The sequence below is a fragment of the Mytilus galloprovincialis genome, chromosome 1, assembly GCF_965363235.1.
Source record: "Mytilus galloprovincialis chromosome 1, xbMytGall1.hap1.1, whole genome shotgun sequence".
Taxonomy (NCBI): Eukaryota; Metazoa; Mollusca; class Bivalvia; order Mytilida; family Mytilidae; genus Mytilus; species Mytilus galloprovincialis.
This window is the reverse complement of record NC_134838.1, coordinates 3,163,820-3,190,789: the sequence shown is the minus strand read 5'-3', so window position 1 is coordinate 3,190,789 and position 26,970 is coordinate 3,163,820. Positions and strand designations below refer to the sequence as shown.

The following is a 26,970-nucleotide window of genomic DNA, read 5'->3' as shown; positions in this document are numbered from 1 at the left end:
TTCATTTGACATCGTGCTATTATTGAAGAAGGATATCTGTTATCCGAAATATCTAATATTTGTATATTTTATAGTTATTTAATGGTGATGTTGTACCCTTTTTGACTTGTTATATATTATATTTTGTAGTGTACAGAATCATATTACATGATCCATCGCCCTATAAGATTGATCGTTGACTATTTATTCAGTCATTATATATATATATATGTGTGTGTTATATTGAATTTGTCTTTGGCAATTCAAAATCTTAATCAAGATAACACATGTATGAGATCAGCGGTACAAAATTTGACAATGATGATGGTTACTGCTCTTCTTTTTAAATGTGGCAACGGCATTCGTTGAAGGTGTATAAGACCAGATAAGATAAGATAAGATTTTTATTAATCTAATCAAGAACCCATGAAGGGCATCATTTTACAACAATATTATATGCGCAATATGATTGGAAAAAAGTAAAACAGAAACCTACTACCATACTATAACCATAGATCTATGACTATAGTGAATGAAATAGAATGCTAGTTTTCATAAATCAATCAGCAAAAGAAAAAGAAAAGTGATATGTTAACAAATTAATAAAGATAAAAATCTGTATGTAAAACTTAACATTTATGTACTTGTATATTAAAGTACTTCTGAGCCAGTGCCAACTCTACAACAGATTTATCCATCGGATATATATATATACAACTCGTCTAAACATCAACCCAACAATGTTAGATCTGTAAATTTGATTTCGCAAATGTTTTGTTCTTCCCTCGCCGGGATTCGAACCCATGCTACTGAGATAACGTGACACCAAATCGCCTGCACTGTAACCGGCGCGCTAGACCACACGACCATGCACCTGGGCTTCATAAAAATGAAGCTTTTGGTGGCCGAGTGTTACCTTTCCACGTCAGTTTTAATCTAGCGTTGTACAGACTCGTACTATATATATTTATATATATATGTAGGACTCTAAAGTGCGATGGTACTCTAAAGTGCGATGGTTACGCTAAAGTGCGATGGTCTACGCTAAAGTACGATGGCGTATCACGCTAAAGTGCGATGGTTGTTTGTTTGATAAAGTACAATGGTATATCACGCTAGGTGCGATGGACCAATATGATAGGTTCGACGGCTTAAAATGTACATGGATAAAAAAAGAAAGTCTTTTTGCAAAAGCTATTATGCTAAAAGAAGGAAGAAAGATACCAGAGGGACAGTCAAACTTATAAATCGAAAATAAACTGACAACGCCATGGCTAAAAATTAAAAAGACAGACAAACAATAGTACACATGACACAACATAGAATACTAAAGAATAAGCAACAGGAACCCCATCAAAAACTGGGGGTAATCTCAGGTGCTCCGGAAGGTTAAACAGATCCTGCACCACATGTGGCACCTGTCGTGTTGCTCATGTAACAAATCCGGTATGTTAAGGTATAACATATGTGATGACTTTATGATTTACCAGTAGGCTTAAGTGATAGTTTCTAAATTCAGAAGATCGATCACATTGTCGGAATAAGTAACATTTGTATAAGGCCATAGGCTTTAATTTAAAATGCGAGAAAAAGCGATATTCGTCGAGCTTTCTCGGTTTCCGTGAAAAATACTACACTGTACAAACTATGTTTTTAGCCGACAATTTATAATTTACGCTTAAAAGCACGAACCTTTATTTTACTGACGTTTCTTTTCAATAAAATCGGGACTTTAGCGTATGGAGGCATCGCACTTTAGCGTATACCATCGCACTTTAGAGTGACCATCGTACTTTAGCGTCCCCATCGCACTTTAGAGTCCTACATATACATATACAATGTTTATTTGTTATTGATTGCAATTCACAATCAGCAAAATAAAGGGTGGTGTTCCGTTTTAAAACCATCAACTCGTGTTGATTATCACCATTTTTTTACTTTGAGTATCTGTAAATTATATCTTATAGGACAGTTATTATAACTAGTTCTTGTGTATGATATATATCTTTATAGGACAGTTATTATAACTAGTTCTTGTATATGATATATATCTTATTGGACAGTTATTATAACTAGTTCTTGTGTATGATATATATCTTTATAGGACAGTTATTATAACTAGTTCTTGTGTATGATATATATCTTTATAGGACAGTTATTATAACTAGTTCTTGTATATGATATATATCTTTATTGGACAGTTATTATAACTAGTTCTTGTATATGATATATATCTTTATTGGACAGTAATTACAACTAATTCTTGTATATGATATATATTATTATAACTAGTTCTTGTATATGATATATATCTTTATAGGACAGTTATTATAACTAGTTCTTGTATATGATATATATCTTTATTGGACAGTTGTTATAACTAGTTATTGTATATGATATATATCTTTATAGGACAGTTATTACAACTAATTCTTGTGTATGATATATATCTTATAGGACAGTTATTATAACTAGTTATTATATATGATATATATCTTTATTGGACAGTAATTACAACTAATTCTTGTGTATGATATATATCTTATAGGACAGTTATTATAACTAATTCTTGTATATGATATATATCTTATTGGACAGTTATTATAACTAATTCTTGTATATGATATATATCTTTATTTGACAGTTATTATAACTAGTTCTTGTATATGATATATATCTTTATTGGACAGTAATTATAACTAGTTCTTGTATATGATATATATCTTATTGGACAGTTATTATAACTAATTCTTGTATATGATATATATCTTTATAGGACAGTTATTATAACTAGTTCTTGTATATGATATATATCTTTATAGGACAGTTATTATAACTAGTTCTTGTATATGATATATATCTTTATCATATACTTAGACTAAATAACATATGAATTTTACTGTATGATATTAAATCAACGTAAGTTTCATATTTTTCGAATTGGTGCTTAGCGGGCTGATATGAAAAGTTTATCACATGCTTCGAGTGTTATCACATGCCTTTCCGTAACGTTATCGCATGGCATTCCGGTGATACTCGGCAAATTCCGGAAAATATACCTCAATGCTACATTTTCACTAAAAAAACTTGCAAAGTGTACAATCTCAATTTTATTAACGAAACAATTATTTGGATACTGGAAAGTATATTTTGTAAAATAATAAAAAAAAAAAAAAAAAAAAAAATCAAAATCAAATTATTAAATAAATGCGTTTTTTAAAAGTTTCAAACATAATTTAGAAAGTTACGTTAAAAAAATTTACTTTTTTTCAAACAGTGTTCATTATGTATATTTTTGAATCATTTCTTTTGTCGTTTCGTCCATATTAAAATGTTTTTTTTCTGTTGAGGCATCTGATAGAAAGATTTCATATCGAATGTACTAACTGGGATCCAACGTCCGTGAACTTTTCACTCTTTGAACTTCTATTTGGTAACCACATAAAAGGATCAATATATGAATCTGTGATTTTTCTCCATTGTTGAAGCATATGATAAAAAGATCATAACATGTCATTTTTCATATCGCATGTATTATCAGCCCTCGGTCAATATCAGCCCTTGAGCCATGCGGCTCTTGGGCTGATATTGAACCTAGGGCTGATAATACATGCGATATGAAAAATGCCATGTAATAATCTGATATTATAGGACAGTTATTATAACTAGTTCTTGTATATGATATATATCTTATAGGACAGTTATTATAACTAGTTCTTGTATATGATATATATCTTTATTGGACAGTTATTATAACTAGTTATTGTATATGATATATATCTTATTGGACAGTTATTATAACTAGTTCTTGTATATGATATATATCTTTATAGGACAGTTATTATAACTAGTTCTTGTATATGATATATATCATATACGACAGTTATTATAACTAGTTCTTGTATATGATATATATCTTTATAGGACAGTTATTATAACTAGTTCTTGTATATGATATATATCTTTATTCTCGTAAAGCCAATGCACTACATCGGTACAGAGATAGAAATACAAACAATAAATATTTACAATATGTACAAAACAAGTGAAAGAGGTTTCATTCGTTACAAGCCAGGAGTACAAACTCAAGAACTTATATGTTTTATAAAAGAGCTTTAGCTTCTTCAGAACTGGTTTTCTTGTACTTGACATAAGTTCATAGAATTTAGCTGTATTTTGACGTTTTGTCAAATATGCAGTGAAATACTTTTTTCGTTTTTGATGGAAAAAATTTCGTTCAAATACTATATAATGATATTGTAACATAGACTGCAAAAGCAGCCTTCGGATTTCTCTTATAGATTCATGATCTTCGTTAGCCAGAGCTTACAATCCACTGAGTCCCTTTAACCCTTGGCTAGCGAAGATTCAGATTTGTATGATTGACGGAGTGTAATTCAGTTAACTTATGGAAAAGCAATAAATTAATCATTACTTCATATATACAGGAATAATTAAACAGGGTTATTCTTAAAGGACAATAGAAATGTTTTCGAATTCTTTTCTTAAGATTCATTTGTAATGTTTTCAGGCGGTTTATCACCTTTATTTCTGAACGTCACCTTCAATCTGTGATTAAAAAGAACTCTAGTAATTAGATTTAGTTAATGTAAAGCTATATTGTTACCCAAAAGACAGAATTATACATTGCTCAATCTTATGTCACCTTTCTAGGTAAAATCATCGGAAATACGATTTATAAATTAATGTAAGTCTGCTTTATCAATGTAATTTGGGTTGTTGAGAAATAAAGATATATATAAAGATATATAAAATTGAGAATGGAAATGGGGAATGTGTCAAAGAGACAACAACCCGACCATAGAAAAAAATATATTCATTTACCAATTTTACTCATTTCTAAAATTCATTAATTAATTTTTTTTAGTTATCATACTTTATCTTTTTCGAATCTATTTGAATTGTTATTTAGTTTAAACAATATTTATTAAAAAAGTGCATGAAATATAAATATACAATATAAATACAGGGATTCGGAAACAAGAAAAACTTATATAAATCCGTCTCCCTTAAGAAAAAATGACAAAATTAGGAACATAGTATATAAGAAACTCGTTTAATCTAATTTTCAATTCACATTTAACATGTTTATTCTGTGGTTTGCCCGTTACTCAGAAGTCAGTTTGATCGAAAAATGTGATCAACTCTTATAATTATGGTTCATGTATCTGAGAAATATGTAAATGTTCCGAAAAAAAGGTAACATTAAATCAAAGTTTCAACATCTAAATCGACATCGACATAAAGATAATTGTTATGGACCAAATCTCCCTGTTACTAAAATAAATCTTTGTACAACTTTAAAAATATATTCGTTTTCCTAATCACTGATGAGTTCACTACCTGAGACTAATGTTTGTACATTATATATTGGTAGTGTAGAAATGGTTTGTGCCCTGATGAGTCTATAATTTAACATTCTAGCAAATAATGTTTGCTGCTCTCAACTTGCCCACATTTACACAGGCTGGAAAGAACAATATTTTTCTGGAAAAGGTGTTTATTTAAACCACTGCAGTTCAACCGGAGTCTGGCGTGAAGTATTTGGCCTTTTCTACAACCAGTATTATAATATGTAGGGACTTTCGTAGTATCTCGATTTATGTAATTTTTAAGTGTAAATTTTGATGGATTACATCTAATTGATGAATTGTTATTTCTATTTTCTTTGATTTTTTTTCTCCTTTACAATTGAAATTTCCTTACTAGAAATTTCACAACCAATTATAGGTTCTCGCACGGTTTTAATCTAAAGTAAATAATATTTTGAAAATCCAAAAACCACGAACAATTTGTCAATATAAAAAATCATCAAAGTCGAAAATCGAAAAAAAAACCAATCCGTGGTTTCATATTTTTTTATCCGTTTATGTAACTAACTTAAAAACATAAATAAAAAACATAAAAAGAATACAATGATTGATAGCATATAATATAATGTCTAATACAATGTCTAAGATAGCAAAAAAGGATTACTTAAAAAAATTAAATCCATAACTGCACGCACTGGTCAAAGGGGAGTAATCAATTTGGCTCGAAAGTAAGCAAAGACCCCGGATGTCCGCCAGAAACCTTCAGAACAGACGCCATTTTGTATCGCAATGGTAGGCAAAGCTGTCAACCGAAAACATCGGTTTGCCATGTGATGTTTAAAAATATAGTCATTTTGTTCGTTTTTATTTAAAATAATAAATTGGTGAGTTTCTAATTATTATTTCAAGCTAGTAGCGGATTATATTACTTAATGCATTTAATATTGTTGAGGACGAAGGCCACCGTCGGTTGTTGACAGTCTGACGGAAGGATCAATGACCTTTACTTTGAAAACGGTTGGTCATTGTTTGACGTCTTTTTGTTGCGATTTTTTTTGGCTCGAAATAAAGATTATTAGATTTAAGATAATTTGAAGAGGAATAAATATGAGGATCGATTATATATGATTTTAATTTAATTAACGGTAAATTAGTAAAGTTAAAGCGTAACGATACTTATCGATCGAGATGTTAGATATTTAACGTGTTGACGTTGCATTTTGACGTCAATTTACAATATATAGTTGTAGTTAAGTAAATGTAATAAAGGAACTGTGACCATTTACTTTAATTTGATTATAATATGCAATTCCTTATGTCTAATGATATAAGATTTATCTGGATACCTTTCTGGCATCATATTAATTTAATTCAATAATTTTGTATATCTTTTTCAATGTTTGAACTGTTTATGTAAATTAACTTGAAAAAAATATTCTGAACCATTTGGCATTTCAATAAACACAGTAATTTTTGTTGTTTAAAGTTAAATACATATTTCAAATAATGAGGACAGACTCACAAAGATATTTTACATTCAATGTGTCATTTGAGTAAATAAATGTATTTGCCTGAAATGAATAAATGTATTTACACTTTTGATCTCAGCTTTTGATATTTAGCTGCATTTTGCCTCCGAATGACCTGATATCACCTCCGAATAACCTTTTGACATCAAGAATCACTTTTTAGTTGTGAGGTCAAATGTTTTGAATTATGATGTCAAAGTTAACGGGAACCTGTGTGATTTTCTGTAATGGCAAACAATTTGCATACAAGTGTAAATACGTCTATCCTGGTCTAATATAGTCTTCACAGTAAACTTTTGCAGCCATAGGCCCATGTTAATTTGTGTAAATATTATTGATTTTTTATACATACATTTTTTGTACATGTATTAGGCAAGTTATTGATAGTTAATATTGATATACATGTTTTTGAAGTTTTATTTCTATTTCTCTTTGTTTTATCATGAAAAATTATGATATATAATATGTATGCTTCTGTTTACAACATGTTTTTTTTTTAAATGAGTCATCATATTTCAGATCTAATCTTATAATGACTTACAAATGACTTATTATTGATAAAACAAATGTTACTCTGAAATATGTGCAGTTTTTCGTGTTATAAAGAATTGTTTTATGAGTGTTTTTCCTGAAAAAATATTTCAAGTGACACATCATTAAACATTTTCTTATTTATAACCACAAATTCTTTCCCTTCACATACTAGTAATTACTACATGTATTACCCATATATATTTTTTTAGCAAAAATAGAAATTCATGTTTGTCTTTTAACAGTAATTTCAAACAAATACTTCAAAACTATTACAAGACACTGCTGAGAACATTTTTTTAAATGTCATGAAATAGACCAGAAATAACTTCTGAGATTATTTTTTAAATGTGTTAACTATGAATATGAACTTTATGAAGTATATACATGTATATCATAATTATTTAAGTGTGAAACACTTTTGACCTTGGACCATTTAAAGTAATATGGTCAGTGTTTTCCCTAGGCTATTCATGCATTGCGGTACCTCTACGCATAAAATTTCGGCCGCCATGCGTTTATCATATCCGCTATAGATGCATCCCGCTATGTGTGAAATTTTTATTATCTTATAATATGAAGTGACAAGTGACAAAACTCTACAGGTGTTTCAAACTCACTGGACTGATAATTGATCATAATTTAGATGCAAACTGATCTTTCAAACTAGTTTTAATCCAGAAGAAAGTAAAAACATTGCCTGACTACCTTAAGTTGAATATCTATATCCAAATTAAATTAATTAAAGCTGTAATCCATGATCACACATTGAAGGCTTTGTTTACAATAGTTAAAAGCCATGTGCTTTTAGGCAGGAAAATTCGGGAAACCCCTTAACAGGAAACAGTTACATTTCATTGTTATTTATAGACAGTAAGGATTTCATTTTGGAAATCATTTTGATTTATAACTGCTAAGATTTATTCATGAAAAATTAATAATTATTTGTGGTGAAACTGATAATACTTTTTACTAAAATAATTTACATCTAGGGGTATGGAAAGGGGGGCTGTTTTTTGGTTTTTTTAATAATATAACAAATATATAAAGTTAACCAGTCTGAAAATACACATCAATGTTATATGGATTTTAATTCTGAAAAACTCATGGGTTTTTTGATTCCTTTATTATTTCCATCATAATCAGAAACAAGCTACATGTATATAAGATATTTCAAACATATATTTTTAACTTTTATATAAGAACATTACAGACTATTAATAAGTATGTACCTGTAGTAAAAACAAACCTGGTAGAGCCTAAAAAAATTCTACAGGGCCCTTGAAAAAACTTTTAGATCCAGGCTGGCCTTGGGAGAAAATGTCAAGTATTGTTCCTGACTGTATTGCTGCCCCCCTATGCTATTGAGAAGTACCGCCTAAATGTAGGAATTTTCATATAAGATATTCATGGAATAAATTGAAATGTACCACCTAGAAACGTGGAAAGTACCAGTCAACATGAAAGATAATGAAACCCCTGAAATTGCAGATTTATGTGAAGTTTTTAAACTGACATGCACAATTCATTTCACTAGCCTAATAAAAATAATTCTACAAAACAACGCTGCACTCCGCGTTGCAAATTCACCTTAGACCCACCATGCATCAAGAATTTTCTAGGGAAGACACTGATGGTATCATCAAAATTAAAGTTAGTAATGAAATCATGAATGTTTTAGATTCAAATTGTGTTAAAGTGCATATGAAGAACTACACATATTTTTAGTGAAATTGCATGCAAAACCCAGAAAATGCAAGTTCCCAAGATTGAATCTCAGAGTAAAAGGGCGCTTGTATGGTACTGGTGTAGGAATTCTAGAAAGTCACTTACCAACATTATATTTGTTATTAATACCACACTGTAGGAGTTATATAGCATTGACCTTGTTACTTCCTCTTTTTTGATACTTTGAATTACAAGAGAGGTATGGTTAACATGATTCATGCAATCTTGAAAACCTGTCAGAAAAATATCAGCCCTTTGACAGAATATGAATTTACTTCCCTCACTCAACAAAATATCTTTATATTATCATGATTGTCTGGCAGAATTTTCCTTTTTGATTTTAGGTTTATTTGATAATTTTCAGTTATTTTAAAGTAAAATCATCCCTGTATTGAAGCCCTCAGATGTATGTTTACAAAATAATTATGCAGAAAATCTGATGAAATATTGTATGATTGTACTTGTAATTATAAGTTATAAGTAAGTTTTAGTCAAATTTTGTACAAAGTGTTATTTGGAGTTAAACAATCGACCACAAAAACTTGATTTAACACTTTTACTAACAATTTAAGATACTAAAGAAATATGCTTTTAGAGTAATCACTTTAGATAGCATGAATAGGTGATAACTAAAATTTTCAAATCACTAAAATAGGTGCTAATGAAATCACTTGTTTAAGTCATACCCCTGACTGTTAAATGTAAGTTTGTTTCTGAGGTAATGAGGGACCAACATTCTGTTAAATGTAAGTTTGTTTCTGAGGTAATGAGGGACCAACATTCTGTTAAATGTAAGTTTGTTTCTGAGGTAATGAGGGACCAACATTCTGTTAAATGTAAGTTTGTTTCTGAGGTAATGAGGGACCAACATTCTGTTAAATGTAAGTTTGTTTCTGAGGTAATGAGGGACCAACATTCTGTTAAATGTAAGTTTGTTTCTGAGGTAATGAGGGACCAACATTCTGTCAAATGTAAGTTTGTTTCTGAGGTAATGAGGGACCAACATTCTGTTAAATGTAAGTTTGTTTCTCAGGTAATGAGGGACCAACATTCTGTTAAATGCAAGTTTGTTTCTCAGGTAATGAGGGACCAACATTCTGTTAAATGCAAGTTTGTTTCTCAGGTAATGAGGGACCAATATTCTAACCCTTTTCATGGTTTAATTTCTTTTCAATGGCTGTTAGATAATATGGTTTATCATGATTGAGTTAATGTTGTGTTATAGTAGAAGACCTTAGGTTTATTACAGAAATTAGCTGTAGGTAAATGTTTACCTGTGATGATAAACTGTAATAGATTTCATAACCTGCTGTCTGTTACATCCAATCAATTTTGATAGTTATCATAGAAACAAGTTAAAAAATTTCCTAAAAGAGGGATTTTAACAATCATAAAAATAACCTTTAATTTATGGGTAAAAAATGGAACATTCAATAATACATTTTTTCTACAAACATACATGTAGCAAAGACATTCAGTATTCCTGCTTTAATACCTGAAGTAAAAAAGTCATTTGAGATTGATGCCCTTACCCTCAACATTCTACTTTTAAAAGCTCAAAAATGTACTATGCCTTTATAAAATTAAAATTTTATTCCTTTTATTCAGATGAAATTCAAAAAACTTTTCCTGTTATATATATTGTGACAATTTTAATTTTCCATTTTAATTTTTTATTTTTAATTTTTCAGATTTTTTTTCTTTTTTATGTACATGTACAAGTATATCATAAACATCTTTACAGTTTTATTCCGTGGATCATTAAATAAACCACAATTTTAATTAACAAATAAATGTAAAAATAAGCTTTAGGCATTTTTATGATTACTTTACATTATTGGCCTGTATGTGATTACGGAAAACTGATTATGTACATGTACAGGCACTAACTGTTTAATAGAAAAGGCAATATATCAGATTTTTTCCTTTTCTATGTACATGTACAAGTATATCATAAACATCTTTACAGTTTTATTCCGTGTATCATTAAATAAACCACAATGTTAAAGGCATAATAGTTCACTGGAAAACATAGCATGTGTAACAAGTATAAAAGCCATGTATAATATATTTTCCTGGATCTGTATTATTATCAAAGGCATATAACTTCCTCAATCCCCTCTTGTATCCTATACTGCTTACTAAGTAGCTGTTTGAAGTGCACTTTACAAATACTTCAGTCACTATAATATAAAACCTGCTTAATATATGAAATGTCCTCTACTTTTTAAGCTTAATTTCTTTAAAATCCTCAATTTAAACTTTTGTCAACAGTTCGTGCGTTGGAAAGCTATATTAATAGTTGTCAAAATGAGGTCCATGTCCATCAAAAGCTACATTAACATTGTGTTGATACAGAACTAATTTTGTGTAATATTGGGAGCAACAAATAATGTATTAGAATTATCTGTTTTGATGTTATTTGAACATGTTTATCTAAATTATATATATATATTATGCCCTTGAGGTGGAGGCATTAAGTTTTACACTTGTCTGGCAAATTTTTTCTTCGTTTTAATGTAGCAAAGACATCTTCAATTGCACAGTATTGCGCAATAGATTTATAAGATCTTTGACCACATTTATTTTGTGTGTCAGTAACCTATATTATGTAAAAAATTTGATCACAATCCAAATTCAGACAGTATGAAGCTTGAATATTGTGTCCAAATTTGGCCCAACTGTTCAGGGTCCAACCTCTGTGGTCATATCAGGCTGGTAGCAAAGCATTTTATTTAACTTTTGTTTGCCACTACAAAATGATATGAAACTTATACACAATGCTTATTACCAAAAAATACAGCTCAGTTTGTACTTTAGTGGCGTTACTTTCACTGTTCTAGAATTATGGCAACTTATTACAAATGGAATAATTGATGAATTTTCAGTTTCTATTCTCGAACTGAAGTTTGCATCAACCAAATGTCATGAAACTTATATACAATGTACATGTTCATTACCACAAAACTCAGATCAAGTTCTAATTTGGAAAGTGTCACCATTCTTGAATTATGTCCCTTTATTACATTGTATACAAGTGGGAGTATTATCTGTGTTCCATGGACACATTCCCAATCTTAATTTTGTTTTATTGTATGATAACATAATTATGTTGATAAAATATTTCTTTTAATACGTAGAAAATAATGATTAGCCTAGTATAAAAAGTAAAAAATTTAAGAGAAAAAAGAATGGCCTGGTATTTATAGCTACAACCAAAAACAAATATAACAGACAGCAAAGTATCAAATTTGAAAATCAATGAAACAGGCTTGACTCATCAGACTGTCATTACTGCCAATTTCAACTTTTATAATTTATAAACTATCTCGCGAACCTGTTTAATAAGAATGTTGGTAATATTTACTTTATATTGTTAAGTACATGTATTTAAAATGTCTCACTTATTTCATTTCAGAGATGACAATGTATGGAGGAGAAAATGGAAAGAAGAAACAGCCATCTTTAACTGAAAAGAAAATGCAGCTTCCTATTTTGTCAATCAACACAATGTCAGAGGTATAGAATTTACAATATTAATTACACATTGTGAAACTATTCTCCTTAGAATCTGATAGTATCGAACATATGTATGTTACCTGCAAAACTGGCTCCTATGAGCTTTTAATAGAAAGAAGGAAATATTTTGGTTTTCCAGCTTTGAAGTTTATGTATTCTAGCACTAGGAGAGCCGTGTTTGTTCTTCTAAACAATATTTTTGTCACACAATTCTCTGGAACTATTGACCTTTCATATGTCAGCCGCTTGACAGTTTAAAGGAGGGAGTTGTAACATACATTAATGTGCTCTATGTGGATCTGTCAAGCACATACTTCCAGTCTGTTACAATTTTTAAAAAAAATAATATGTTGAATAATCATAAATTTTTTATCACCCAATTCTTTAATACTGCTTTACTAAATACTTCATATTTTGTCAGTACGTCGACAGAGATCAGATGTAAAGTGTGTGCACTTTTTCAGGTCAACTGTTCATGTGTAAAATGCAGTATAGATGAATGATATAGTTCGCTTAAAAAAACAAAAACAATATACATAGACATGAAAATATATTTGAACTCTTTTCTAGGGACAGCTGAGAGACTTTATTCCCAAACTGTTATCAATGGTTAAAAGTAATATGGAAGATAAGGCAGAAAAACCTGACTGGTGGCCTAGTGACCTTCCCTGGTCAGATACACAGACACACATAAAGTATCATCAGGTAGTAAGTTTACATATATCTAAAGTAAATGTCACAGTTATTTTAATCTATAAAACAAAGATCCTTGTTAACATTTCTGGCAGAAGCAGAATACTGTATAAATAACCCATTCCCACTGTAATCTATTCATAAACATACACAATTCCATTTTATCATACTAATTTTGATTCCCTGACAATCTATTTTAATCCACTCAAAGAAATGATTGATATTTGTCATGTTTGTAGCAACGATTGTTATAATTTGACCTTTAGAAAGTTTTGTTTTATATATTGATATATGCATGATAGTTATAATGATGAGTTATACACCTATAGAAGCGGTTTTCTGGATAAACCTTTATCAGGAACGCTCTAATCTGAATATATAAATCCAAGTATGCATAAAACTGAAGAACATAAAAAATGACCTAAAATAATAGCTAAATCCTTGGCAAACTTTGCCTGAGGGAAACCTTAGTTTCTTTATTATTGGCAAAGGTTTGTTATTTAAAATCATGTCCCTAGCTAGTATAACTAAATCATTGTAGTTATGAATAGTGATAATTTTGATTTGATCATAAACCTAGCCTGTTTTAAGTCCATTGTATTTCACTTGCCTTCATTGCCTCTTGTTAGATCTGTAGACATAAACCTGATTTTCTAGATGACCTTGCAAAGTAATTAGTTTGAAATGATTTTTTCTTTCATTCAAATAAACATACTGAGTGATATTTAAGGTTTAGTGACAAATGCATTTGCTGCTTTAGACTAGAACATGTTTTTTCATGAAAGAATTTCACTTTGAGTGAGCTTAATTCCATACTTAACGTGTTCAATTGATACAAGACAATTATAAGACAAGCAAATTAATTTATGTATAATCTTTTTTCAGGCTTCATGGGCAGACACTTTAAGGAATGTGGTTAGATGTTGTTACAAACATCTTGGCCAGGAGAAGTTGCTACAAGAAAGCTCTAAAGACAAGATAAAGACCAGTTATAATTCTACTTTCCCAGTTAGTATTTGTTACAAAATAAACTGAATGGGTAGAATTGTTATTGTTCTACAGTACCTTATGTCCATTTTTCACCTGTCAGTTGATGCCTTACATTAGTAAATGACGATGACACATTTTATCCTGCAATCGACCGTTCTACAATACATTTACAGGTTAAATGATATCTGAAATGAACTGCTAAATTTATAGTAGATTTTTAAAGTATCGTGGTGTCCTGCTTCTGTTATGAGTGACCAGTTATGTATTCAAATAACTGTTAACATCACAGGCCCAATTTATGATACTCATTGTGGTCTGAGTTTCAGTCATGTTGATATCATTAATAAGAAACAAATTCAATGTCAGAGTGGAATGGTGAAACAAACATTTAAGCTGAATGTTAAATTGTAGGATAAAACAATATTTCATACAGCAATTTTGTGTAATCAATTCTTTTGGGGATTTTTATTGCAGTTCATTTACATGTGTACATAATTTATCTTTAAATGATAATTATTTTTGTTTTACAGGTTACTATATCCCCATCATTGTTAGAATGTTTACAACAAAGTACAATTGTTTCAGGTAGGTACCTTATCAATCACATGTACTCTGCACTGAAGGCTTACAGGTTACTATATCCCCATCATTGTTAGAATGTTTACAACAAAGTACAATTGTTTCAGGTAGGTACCTTATCAATCACATGTACTCTGCACTGAAGGCTTACAGGTTACTATATCCCCATCATTGTTAGAATGTTTACAACAAAGTACAATTGTTTCAGGTAGGTACCTTATCAATCACTCTGCACTGAAGGCTTATAGGTTACTATATCCCCATCATTGTTAGAATGTTTACAACAAAGTACAATTGTTTCAGGTAGGTACCTTATCAACCACATGTACTCTGCACTGAAGGCTTACAGGTTACTATATCCCCATCATTGTTAGAATGTTTACAACAAAGTACAATTGTTTCAGGTAGGTACCTTATCAATCACATGTACTCTGCACTGAAGGCTTATAGGTTACTATATCCCCATCATTGTTAGAATGTTTACAACAAAGTACAATTGTTTCAGGTAGGTACCTTATCAATCACATGTATTCTGCACTGAAGGCTTATAGGTTACTATATCCCCATCATTGTTAGAATGTTTACAACAAAGTACAATTGTTTCAGGTAGGTACCTTATCAATCACATGTACTCTGCACTGAAGGCTTATAGGTTACTATATCCCCATCATTGTTAGAATGTTTACAACAAAGTACAATTGTTTGTTTACAACAAAGTACAATTGTTTCAGGTAGGTACCTTATCAATCACTCTGCACTGAAGGCTTATAGGTTACTATATCCCCATCATTGTTAGAATGTTTACAACAAAGTACAATTGTTTCAGGTAGGTACCTTATCAATCACTCTGCACAGAAGGCTTACAGGTTACTATATCCCCATCATTGTTAGAATGTTTACAACAAAGTACAATTGTTTCAGGTAGGTACCTTATCAATCACTCTGCACAGAAGGCTTACAGGTTACTATATCCCCATCATTGTTAGAATGTTTACAACAAAGTACAATTGTTTCAGGTAGGTACCTTATCAATCACTCTGCACTGAAGGCTTACAGGTTACTATATCCCCATCATTGTTAGAATGTTTACAACAAAGTACAATTGTTTCAGGTAGGTACCTTATCAATCACTCTGCACAGAAGGCTTACAGGTTACTATATCCCCATCATTGTTAGAATGTTTACAACAAAGTACAATTGTTTCAGGTAGGTACCTTATCAATCACTCTGCACTGAAGGCTTACAGGTTACTATATCCCCATCATTGTTAGAATGTTTACAACAAAGTACAATTGTTTCAGGTAGGTACCTTATCAATCACTCTGCACAGAAGGCTTACAAGTTACTATATCCCCAGCATTGTTAGAATGTTTACAACAAAGTACAATTGTTTCAGGTAGGTACCTTATCAATCACTCTGCACTGAAGGCTTACAGGTTACTATATCCCCATCATTGTTAGAATGTTTACAACAAAGTACAATTGTTTCAGGTAGGTACCTTATCAATCACTCTGCACTGAAGGCTTACAGGTTACTATATCCCCATCATTGTTAGAATGTTTACAACAAAGTACAATTGTTTCAGGTAGGTACCTTATCAATCACTCTGCACAGAAGGCTTACAGGTTACTATATCCCCATCATTGTTGGAATGTTTACAACAAAGTACAATTGTTTCAGGTAGGTACCTTATCAATCACTCTGCACTGAAGGCTTACAGGTTACTATATCCCCATCATTGTTGGAATGTTTACAACAAAGTACAATTGTTTCAGGTAGGTACCTTATCAATCACTCTGCACAGAAGGCTTACAGGTTACTATATCCCCATCATTGTTAGAATGTTTACAACAAAGTACAATTGTTTCAGGTAGGTACCTTATCAATCACATGTACTCTGCACTGAAGGCTTACAGGTTACTATATCCCCATCATTGTTAGAATGTTTACAACAAAGTACAATTGTTTCAGGTAGGTACCTTATCAATCACCTGTACTCTGCACTGAAGGCTTATTTATTTCTATGATATACAGTAAATCTAGACAATTGGTCTCTAGAAAAAGATATTGGACAAATTGGACAATGGGTCCAGTTTTAGTCATTCAGTCTCTGTTTATAGTCTGAATTGACCACAGTCATGTAAATGCTGGATCAAGCAACATACTTACTCATTCCAAAAATAACATGGTGTAATATTTCACATTGTCTATATTTGATTATATTAAAAGCGGAGTAACATCAGAGTATACATATATAATCAAAAGTTGTTAAATTAGTTTATTGGTTAACTCCCTTTTCATGCTTTTGTTGAAATAATACAAAGTTTAAAATTGAGAATGAAAATGTCAGAGACTACAACCCTCAGCTGACCCCTAAATAAAAATGTGTACTTGTTCATTGAAAATGGACACAATACTAAACTCCAAAACATATATATGAACTGAGATTAACAAAGGCCAAAGACTCCTGACTTGGGACAGGCACAAAAATGTATTGGGTTTAAACATTTTTAGTGAGATCTCAACCCTCCCCCTATACCTCTAGCCAAAGTAGAATAAAGAAACAGCAGTAGGCACAGTAAAACTCAGTTTAAAAGAAATCTTGAGTCCTATTTCAGAAAAGAAACTAGCAAAATGACAATGATACATAAATCAACAAAGGACTATATATATATATAGCTACTAGCTGTAACTGACATGCCAGCTCCAGACCTTAATTAAACAGATTAAAAGATTGTATGAAAATCAAGCACAATTCCTCCCTTAGTGGTTTAAACTTTTATAAAATATATTAAGGAGAACATAAAAATGCATCAAGAAACTCCCTCGCCCGGAGGCTTGCTTCAGCTCACCCCTAAACAAAAATGTATACTAGTTCAATGGATGTCATACTAAACTCCAAAATAGACACAAGTAACTAAAATTAAAAATCATTCAAGACTAACAAAGGCCAGAGGCTCCTGAATTGGAACAGGCGCAAAAATGTGGCGGGGTTAAACATGTTTTTGAGATCTCAACCCTCCCCCTATACCTCTAGCCATGTAGAGAAAAAAGAACGCACAACAATACGCACAGTAAAACCTGGTTCAAAAGAAGTCCAAGTCCAATGTCTAAATAGGTAACAAAAGAAATTAAACAAAATGACAATGATACATAAATTAAAAAAGACTACTAGCAGTTACTGCCATGCCAGCTCATCACCTCAATTAAATGGATTGAAAGATAATGTCTTCATCATATGAATATCAAATACTATACATCCGGTTAGGTGTTTAGTATTATATATTATGTTCTTGTACTGATTATAAAATTTAGTAAATGTTTTGACTAGTTTGTGATGGAAAACCCTGGTGTAATAATTTTTTAGTAAACACAAATTTGTCTCGCTTAAATTGAATAGGTTGTTACATACAGGAGCGAATTTTACAAGTTTTACAATGTCACCATCTAAACATGGATAATTAATGATAGGAAATAAAAAATCATCTCTTTCATCATCAATATTGGTATTGAGTTTTCTGTTAATGATATAGATATCAAGCTTGGGGAAAGGACAGTGTTCATTATAAGTATTAGCTTCAGTTAAAGTTAGGTAAACAGGACAAATTTCCTTAGAATACATACTAAAGTCGTCATTATTGAGAGCCAATATATCATCCAAATATCTGAAAATGTTGTTAAATGTTTGTATCAGATGTAGTCTCAATGGGTCTTTGCTGATTATAGTCATAAACAATACAGAAACAGGTCAGCAATAAGTGGTGCACAATTACTCCCTATTGGAATTCCAGTAACTTGAGGATATACAGAAAAATGTTCTCTTATAAAAATTAACCTGTATCATGCTAACAACTGGTTTTAGAATAAATTTGTTATCTCTGATGCAAAGAGCCTATGAGGGAATCAATATTTATCATGTTTATACCAAAATAAGTGACAACATTATTGTAACTATATCCCTTCTTAATAAGTCTGTTTAAAGGTTTGGTTAGCTTGTGAGGTGAATGCCGACATTTTTGTGCTTTCAACGGTAAAGAATATTAACATAAAAGATTGGATGTGAAATACCTGAACATATAAGAAATCTGCATGCTGATTTGTATTTACAAATTATGTCCTTATACTGATGATAAAATTTAGTAAATGTCACAATAACCATGCTTCTTGCAGTTGATGGTTTTCCATTTTGATAATTTTTCATTGCTTTTAATTTTCAGAGAAGAAAGTGGTTAAGGAAACAAGGAGAAGATATTCTGAGATTTTTATTTGTTTTTTCTGTGAAAAAGAATTTTGCAATAAATCTGAGATGAGAGCACACCAGATGATATGTGAAGAAAGACCACCCCAGTTACTTGTAGTGCCCTCTCCACCAAGAGACTTGAGCCCTAAAGAAGGCAATCTTCCACCTCCTATAAGCCCGGCCAAAATGCATTTGAGTGAAAGCTTTGTTAAAATTTCAAAAGACCGCTTTGTCCAAGCAATAGGAATGGTGCAGAAACAAAAAGCTGCCAAAATATTAGCCAGAAATCGTTGTAGTAGTATGGACATTGACTGTAATCTGGATTTTCATGATTTTGAGGAACTAGAAACTCCCATATCTCCACCTACACCTAGGACGCCTAAATCTCTTATGTCTCAGCTGAGCAAAGATGACGGGCTATCAGCATCAAGAAAACGTTTGAGTTATTCCAATAATGATGGAGACATCAATGATAAGGAAAGTGTCAAAAGTTCTGATAGTAATGATGAAGAGAGGCCATCTCATGTTAACAAGTCATTAATGAACATAGACGTATCCTCTCTACTGGGTCAGCGTATTGTTAAATATATGAAAGATGAAACAAATTTGGTTATTGTTAAAGATTCAGAATCCTTCTGTCGAACACCAGATAAAAATGAATATTATGATAAATTAAGGCATAGGTCAAACCAATATCCAATCTTTTATCGACCAAGAAAAAGTTTTGATGTGATTCATTCACATCAGTATAAATTCACAAGAAAGCAAAGAAAGAAAGCATCAACCAAAATTCCTATCAGAAAGATAAAGCACAAGAAATCAGAATACAGGCCTCCAACCTGTAACGTGGCTCTTAAAAGATTGACTAAAGAAGATCTTCAAAGATGGCTGCCCAAACGTGATGTTAAGAATACAACAGATGAGATCTTCTTTGATGAGAACAATAATGATTTGTTTCCTAAGATTCCTATCCTACATACAAAGGAGTGTGATAAACTATTGGGGTTGAAGAAAAGATCATTGAGGAGACTTAATACAATGGATCCTCTTTCACTTACAAACGTTGTATCAGAAGATGAAAGTGCTGAAATATCTAAGCAGAAACTTACTATCTATAGGTGTTTGTTGTCGGAAATAAATGAACTCACTCCTTTTCTGTCCATGAAAAAGGGGACAAACACAAAACCAGGATCTGGCAGGAGAGAAGAAAAACCTAAACCAAGGTGGAGTTCCAGTAAATATAAACAATTTAAAAGTATGAAAAGTAAGGATGATCAGGGCCAAATGTCATGGCTAAAAAATGAGACAGCTCTAGCACAGGTTGTTGTTGAGCAGCAATTGTCTAATTTTCTAAGTGATAGGGTAAGTCCCACAAGATCTGTTGATGATTTTACAGTCAAGAGAAATGGTGATGATAATATTTCTATTCTGTCACTTTCAATATCATCTGATGATGGATCCTATAACTCAGCATGCTGTTCAGAATGTAGAAGAAAGAAAAGATGTATGTGTTCCCCTCTCTCTGTCTCCTCTCCTCCAAATGTTCCCATTAACCAGTCTTGTGGATCCAAGTTGGGAAATAGTCCGCAAACAGCTGGTCCATGTCTCAGGGAAATATCTGACACTACAGAAATATCTAATCTAAAAACAGTTCCATCATCGCCAGTTCATTGTGGTATGTGTGATAGTGTGGATTCAAGCAAGAATGAAAATGATTTAATTCTGAACTCTCTGCCTTCACCGCCTCCTTCAGCACAGAAGAAGTCTCCAAGTTCAAGATTTTCAGATACAAGTAGTGAAGGACAGTCAGAGAATAATCTGACCATCAAAAGATCTTCACCATATAAGTTACGCATTTCTTCACCAAGAAAATCATATCCAGACTTTGAAGTGTACATGCAAAGGAAGATACAAACAACAGCTCTGGGGGAGCGTATAAACAATCACTGCAATCAGAATGATACAGTTAATAAAACACAAAAAGTGGACCTTGCCTTGTCAAATAAACCCCAGAAAATGTTGTCCTCTGTATCTCAGCCTGACATGGATGTCCTACGCAGGTCAAAGAGAATCAGATCTCCCTCATCCTCATCATTATGTAATGATAGTCCTGCGAAACTTAGGAGATTAGAAACTCGATAAGTTAATATAGTGATGTACAGTTGATATAGTCCTACAGAATTTGGTGCATTTGTAATCATATGCTTATAGTCTCCATTTCATTATATTTTTTATGTTTAAGTTAAAATGTATAAGTAGTACTTCTATGTATGGTGTAATTTTTAGTTTACATTTGTATCTCAAAACAGTTCATGTATGGTAAAGGCCCTACCTCATGATGTTAAAAGTGTTCACAGATACATGCATGTATATACACAAAAGTCTCCACACAGAAATCAAATGTATTTTATTCATTCAGTTGTGATTATTCTTTTTAAATGATATGGTATTAAAGTATTAATTTTGAGTGTCAGAATAAGCATTATTTCTTTCCTAAGTAAGATGTAGTGAATGGAATATATACTGAAGTTTGTAATCCACATTTACACCCTTCCATGCTTACAATTATATTGTCCACATATGTCATAAATCATCTTAACTCTTTCAAACATTTTAATTATTCCCCCTGTTCCTGGAAACAAAACAAAAATATTTTGCTTTAGCCCATATATTATCACAATTAACCTAAAGTCACTGTGGTTCATTAACTAACTTTACAATTAAGTGATTAATCAGACTGGCTGTCATTCCATTATTCTAAATTAATGTTCTTACTAAACCACCTTTTGATATTCATAATTCTTTTTCTTTCTTTATATGAACAGCAAGTCTTGAAACTACATATCTCTTACGAAATTTCACTGATAATGAAAACTTATAAGATAAAAATACCTTTCTTTTAATATTTTAGTAAAATGATTTTGTTGTTAAATATCTAAATGAAAAGTGTCAAAGTTAAGTTAGTATTCATTTATGTTTTATTTTTGGAAAAAATAAATGATGGCAGATTTGTTTCAACTCTTCTTGAAATATTTTTTTAACCCTGAGAAATATTCCTGGCCAAAAATGAAATACAAATGTATATATTATTTCCTAGGTCCTGGAAGCAAAGAAAAAATTGATCGGTAAAATAATTGTATTATGAAAGTATTTTACATCTTAATATATGTTCTTGACTTAAACTGTTCTTAATCCAAACTGTCTGACTTTGTCCATACTAAGTCTAAAATGTGTTAAGATTTGAGATAGGGAGAGAAGCTGGAGAAACAATTTGTTTTTTTTGGTTGGCATTAGCCCATGACAGGTTGTGCTATGACAGTGTATACTATGCCAAAAGGTTGATTTGTTAATTAGGGGCTTTTTCCCCTAAATGTTTTAGTGCTTTATTTTTGTAGATAACTGTATATATGTAAATCAGTAGAATTAGTTTCATAGAACAAATTTTGATGATTATCTGGTAATTTTTGTTGAGAAGAAAAGCAAGGCTTCGTGTACTGTTTTATAAACCAGTAAAAACATTCAGAAATGAATATGTTCATTAACCTTTTATTGTTCCTATTGATGTTTCATTCTGAGGTGTGATACCTTGTTAAAAGTGTATTTTATGGACATTATAAGGTATAAAATGCATGAATCACTTTTCTCTAAGATTTTTGTTACAAAATAAGATATTTTATTATAGGCAGTCTTAGCCTTGTATGTTTTCTAAAACTTTGTCAAGAGTTATGTTAAATTTACTTGTTGTTTTATCAACATTTTCAAGCAGTCAACTTTGAATCCCATATTATACTTATTGAAATATTTGTGGAATAAGTTATCATTCACTGTTAAATTGTTAATCCTTCAGTAAAGTCTAGTCTGCTACATGATAATATGTTTTGACTGATACACATGTTACTCTCAACAGAATTATGACAGTGAATCTCTGATAAACTCTTCTATCTTTGTAGCTTGATGTCCTGTTCCAAATACTTTCCTGTGATATACCTATTATATTGTTAACCATTCATTTTAGTTTTATAAACTATATTCTACCACTCAGTCAGGTTTTATTGATTGGAATTATTCTTTGTTTAAGTTTTATATCTGCATAAGTACTTAATTTGAACAATTAGTATTTGTTTCACAAGAATGAATTTTTCATGATGGATTTTCATGATTATCCTGGTGTCTTCTTCAAGATTGCAAATATTTAAAAATTAACTGATTTTTTTTACTTTCTAATAGTAACCCGGTGTCAGTTTATTTTTTATATTTATCTAATAAAGTAATGAAAACAATATGGCACTTTCTACCTACATTGTAATGGTATGGTTTAAAGTTTTATAACTGCTATTTACCTTGTATCATCAATACTAGAAAATGTAACATATATGTTTTAATCCTTTGAAGAGCATACTGTATCTTTTAACTACAGTAAGGCATACAATATCTATATTATGACATTTTGGACAGATCAAAATGAGACAATGATAACTAACTGTTTAAAGGCTCACAAGAACCTTAAATTTTTCTATAACTGTGCAATGATTTGCCATTAGATAGCTTTACTATTAAATAAAACAACCTGAAGTATTAATGTGTAGCATTCATAAGTAATGTGCACATCTCTTCATATTCCCACCTGTTTAATTAAATATTAGTTGATATGAAACCTGGTTATTGAAAACTTAGTCCTCTGTGTGTGAATGATACATTTTAAAGCAGGAATATATAGGACAGTTTGCCTCTTAACACTTCCATCCTTATTTTGTATCCAGACTGTTCCTAGACGCCTTGATGGATTTTATGAAAGGTTTAAAGAACATGATTTATAGCATTTTTGTCTTTCATACTGTAAAAGCTTATTATTGGCACAGGTTTAGAGCAATCTGTAATGTTTTACATGGTCAATCTGGGTATTTAATTTTTATATAATTTTCGTATAACCACTGGTAAAGTCAAACTAAGCACCCAACTAAAACAACCCATTATAAGGTACTAAGTAGTACTCCAAAGTAAAATTATTTAAGAAAAGTACTTATTGATTTTGTGGAATTCAAGATATTTTAACTATGCACATTCTGTTAATAAACAGAAAGTTATCCTTGTATTATACATTGACATTTTTTACATTTTATTCCTGTTTGTTTCATCAATACAAGCAAGTTTTAAGTTTTCATAATAAGTCTGTAATGACACTGATATTACTTATAATTACATCACATAATATCATATGAACAATCTGACTATTTAGTTATGGTGAACTGTCCAGTATTTTTGTTTGGCTAAAAAGTGTATCATAGTATGAAAAAAGATATGCACTCAGAAACTGTATTTGTTGTCAAAGTAGACATTAGGTTGGGAAAAGCTCTGTATTATAACTTGAGTTTTGACAAGTGTATCGGGTATATTTGTACTGATGATATAAATCTCTACATCTTCTGATGTAGCATATGCACATGTTTTTGTTTCTATAGTCTGAAACATCAGTCTGTAAGTAAGCCATTGTATAGTATTTCAAAAGTGTTGACACTTCAATTGCCAATGTTATATTTAATGTTATGATTGTCATAACATGGATTTACTATCATGGCTGTATGATTTGGCTGGGGTCCAGTAGTGACAAAATTCTTATTTTAGGGAATGTGTACGAAAGAGTTAACCATGCCCTTTCCCTATTAGACCTTTTTATTACCCATACTGAAGATGAGTAGGACTAGCTGGAACATTTTGGTAGAAGAGAAGACTTATTGTAGAAGTTTCATAATGGTATATTTGTTACAATGTATCCTCGATTTGAAGTGAACAAATTGTTTTAGAATCCTTAGTTTGAATCAAATAAGTTTGACTGATGCCATAATAACTTTTAAAGTCTGTGATTACTCTATGAATCTGAATGGTATGATGTTTTTATTGCATGAAAGTTTAGATATGTATGGTGCTATGTTGAAAGCTGTGGAGATAATGTTAATCCGTTTTTAATTTGTCATATTTTGCTATGATCAAAAGGCAATAGAGAAGCTTTGACTTGTAATGCAATACAGTATATTGTTTTATGATAATAACCAAATAAAATTGTTAAAGATTTTAATTTAGTGATGTTTTATAATTAATTGAATATTCTTTCCCCTTCTTGCTAATGCAAGAGTTTTTAAAGGTAAATTAGAATCATATTTAAGACAGTGTGGCTGTAGCCATTGATTGACGACCTAAATTATCCCATTGACTGGAACAGATTATGTGAACGTTTGTCTGTAGCGACCATTGCTCACTACTTACTTATTATATAATTTAAACTGTGGGGTCACCAAAGGTTCTTAACGCCTTTAATAATAAAATAAATCGAAAAACTAATCAGGAGGAACCTTTATGTTTTGATTTATATCATTGATATTAATCAAAACATCGTGTTATTTCTGATTAATTTTTAACCGGATTTTTGTGTCAAAAATGTCGGTTATTGATTTGGGAATGTACGGCGGGCGGCCGGGCAGCAACCAAATGTTGTCCGTGCATTTACTCGTGAAGCGTTCAACCAAACCTTTTAAAATTTTGATATGTTGTTACTGACAACAAAATGGAGGTCAAGTTCAATAATGACGATTTTAACTTTTACCGTTCAGGAGTTACAGTTCTTGAAAGTTTAAAAAATGTTGTGTCCGTGCATTTACTCATGAACCGTTCAACCAAACCTTTTAAAATTTTAATATGTTGTTACTGACAACATAACGGAGGTCAAGTTCAATAATGACGATTTTTACTTTTACCGTTCAGAGTTATGGTTCTTGAAAGTTTAAAAAATGCCGTGTCCGTGCATTTACTCATGAACCAGTCAACCAAACCTTTTAAAATTTTAATATGTTGTTACTGACAACAAAATGGAGGTCAAGTTCAATAATGACGATTTTGACTTTTACCGTTCAGGAGTTACGGTTCTTGAAAGTTTAAAAAATTTTGTGTCCGTGCATTTACTCATGAACCGTTCAACCAAACCTTTTAAAATTTCCTATTAGGAGTTTTGGTCCTTGTAATATTGATAAATGCCAGAACACAAATAAATGTTAAAGAATCCGGTTTACTGTCATTTTGACAGCTCTTGTTCGAATTACTTTATTTAGGTGTTGAGAACCTTTAGTGACCCCACAGTTTAAGTGTCTTTAACAAGTACATAGTGAACAGTGGTCCTTACAGACACACTTTCACATAATCTGTTCCAGTCAATGGAATAATTTAGGTCGTCAATCAATGGCCACAGCCACACTGTTTTGAATATGATTCTAAATTGCCTTCCACTTAGCAATGCATTTAAGGTGTGAAATTTTAATCAATATAATAACAGCCTCTCAATGTACTGGATTTTGACAGGACAGGAGAAAATAAGGGATATTTGTAGACTCAATAAATATTAGAATATTTCCTGTCTGTTTAAATGCAACACACACTTCTTCTTAATGGCTTTTATGATATTTGATGACAACCCAACTCAAAATGAGACCTTATTAGGAACTATACTATAATAGATGATTGATTGGTGTGTAATGAAGGTCCTAGTGGGAACTATACTATAATAGATGATTGATTGATGTGTAATGCAGGTCCTAGTAGGAACTATACTATAATAGATGATTGATTGGTGTGTAATGAAGGTTCTAGTAGGAACTATAGTGACCCAGGGCTTTCCATTGAAGCTGGTAGCCGGCGGAAATCCGCCGTTTACGGTGGCTTCAAGTGCCGGCTACTTCACTGACAAAATATAAATTCAAAAAGAAAAAAAATATCTTTTTCAAATGTTTACCTCCAGCCGAGAGACGTATTGTCGCAAAGTCACGGTCACAATAAACTAGGGATGAAAAGTCAGTGTTTACC

General features: G+C 31.2%; 1 protein-coding gene across 1 annotated transcript; it reads left to right on the top strand.

The window, feature by feature from the left end:
- Positions 1-6,053: 6,053 nt before the first annotated feature.
- LOC143063120 (uncharacterized) lies at positions 6,054-25,195 on the top strand. The gene is made up of 6 exons (XM_076235089.1): positions 6,054-6,104; positions 12,519-12,619; positions 13,190-13,327; positions 14,198-14,320; positions 16,603-16,657; positions 19,100-25,195. The coding sequence occupies exons 2-6, from the start codon at positions 12,521-12,523 to the stop codon at positions 21,262-21,264; spliced, it is 2,580 nt and encodes an 859-aa protein (XP_076091204.1). The 5' UTR covers positions 6,054-6,104; positions 12,519-12,520; the 3' UTR covers positions 21,265-25,195.
- The last annotated feature ends 1,775 nt before the right edge of the window (positions 25,196-26,970 follow it).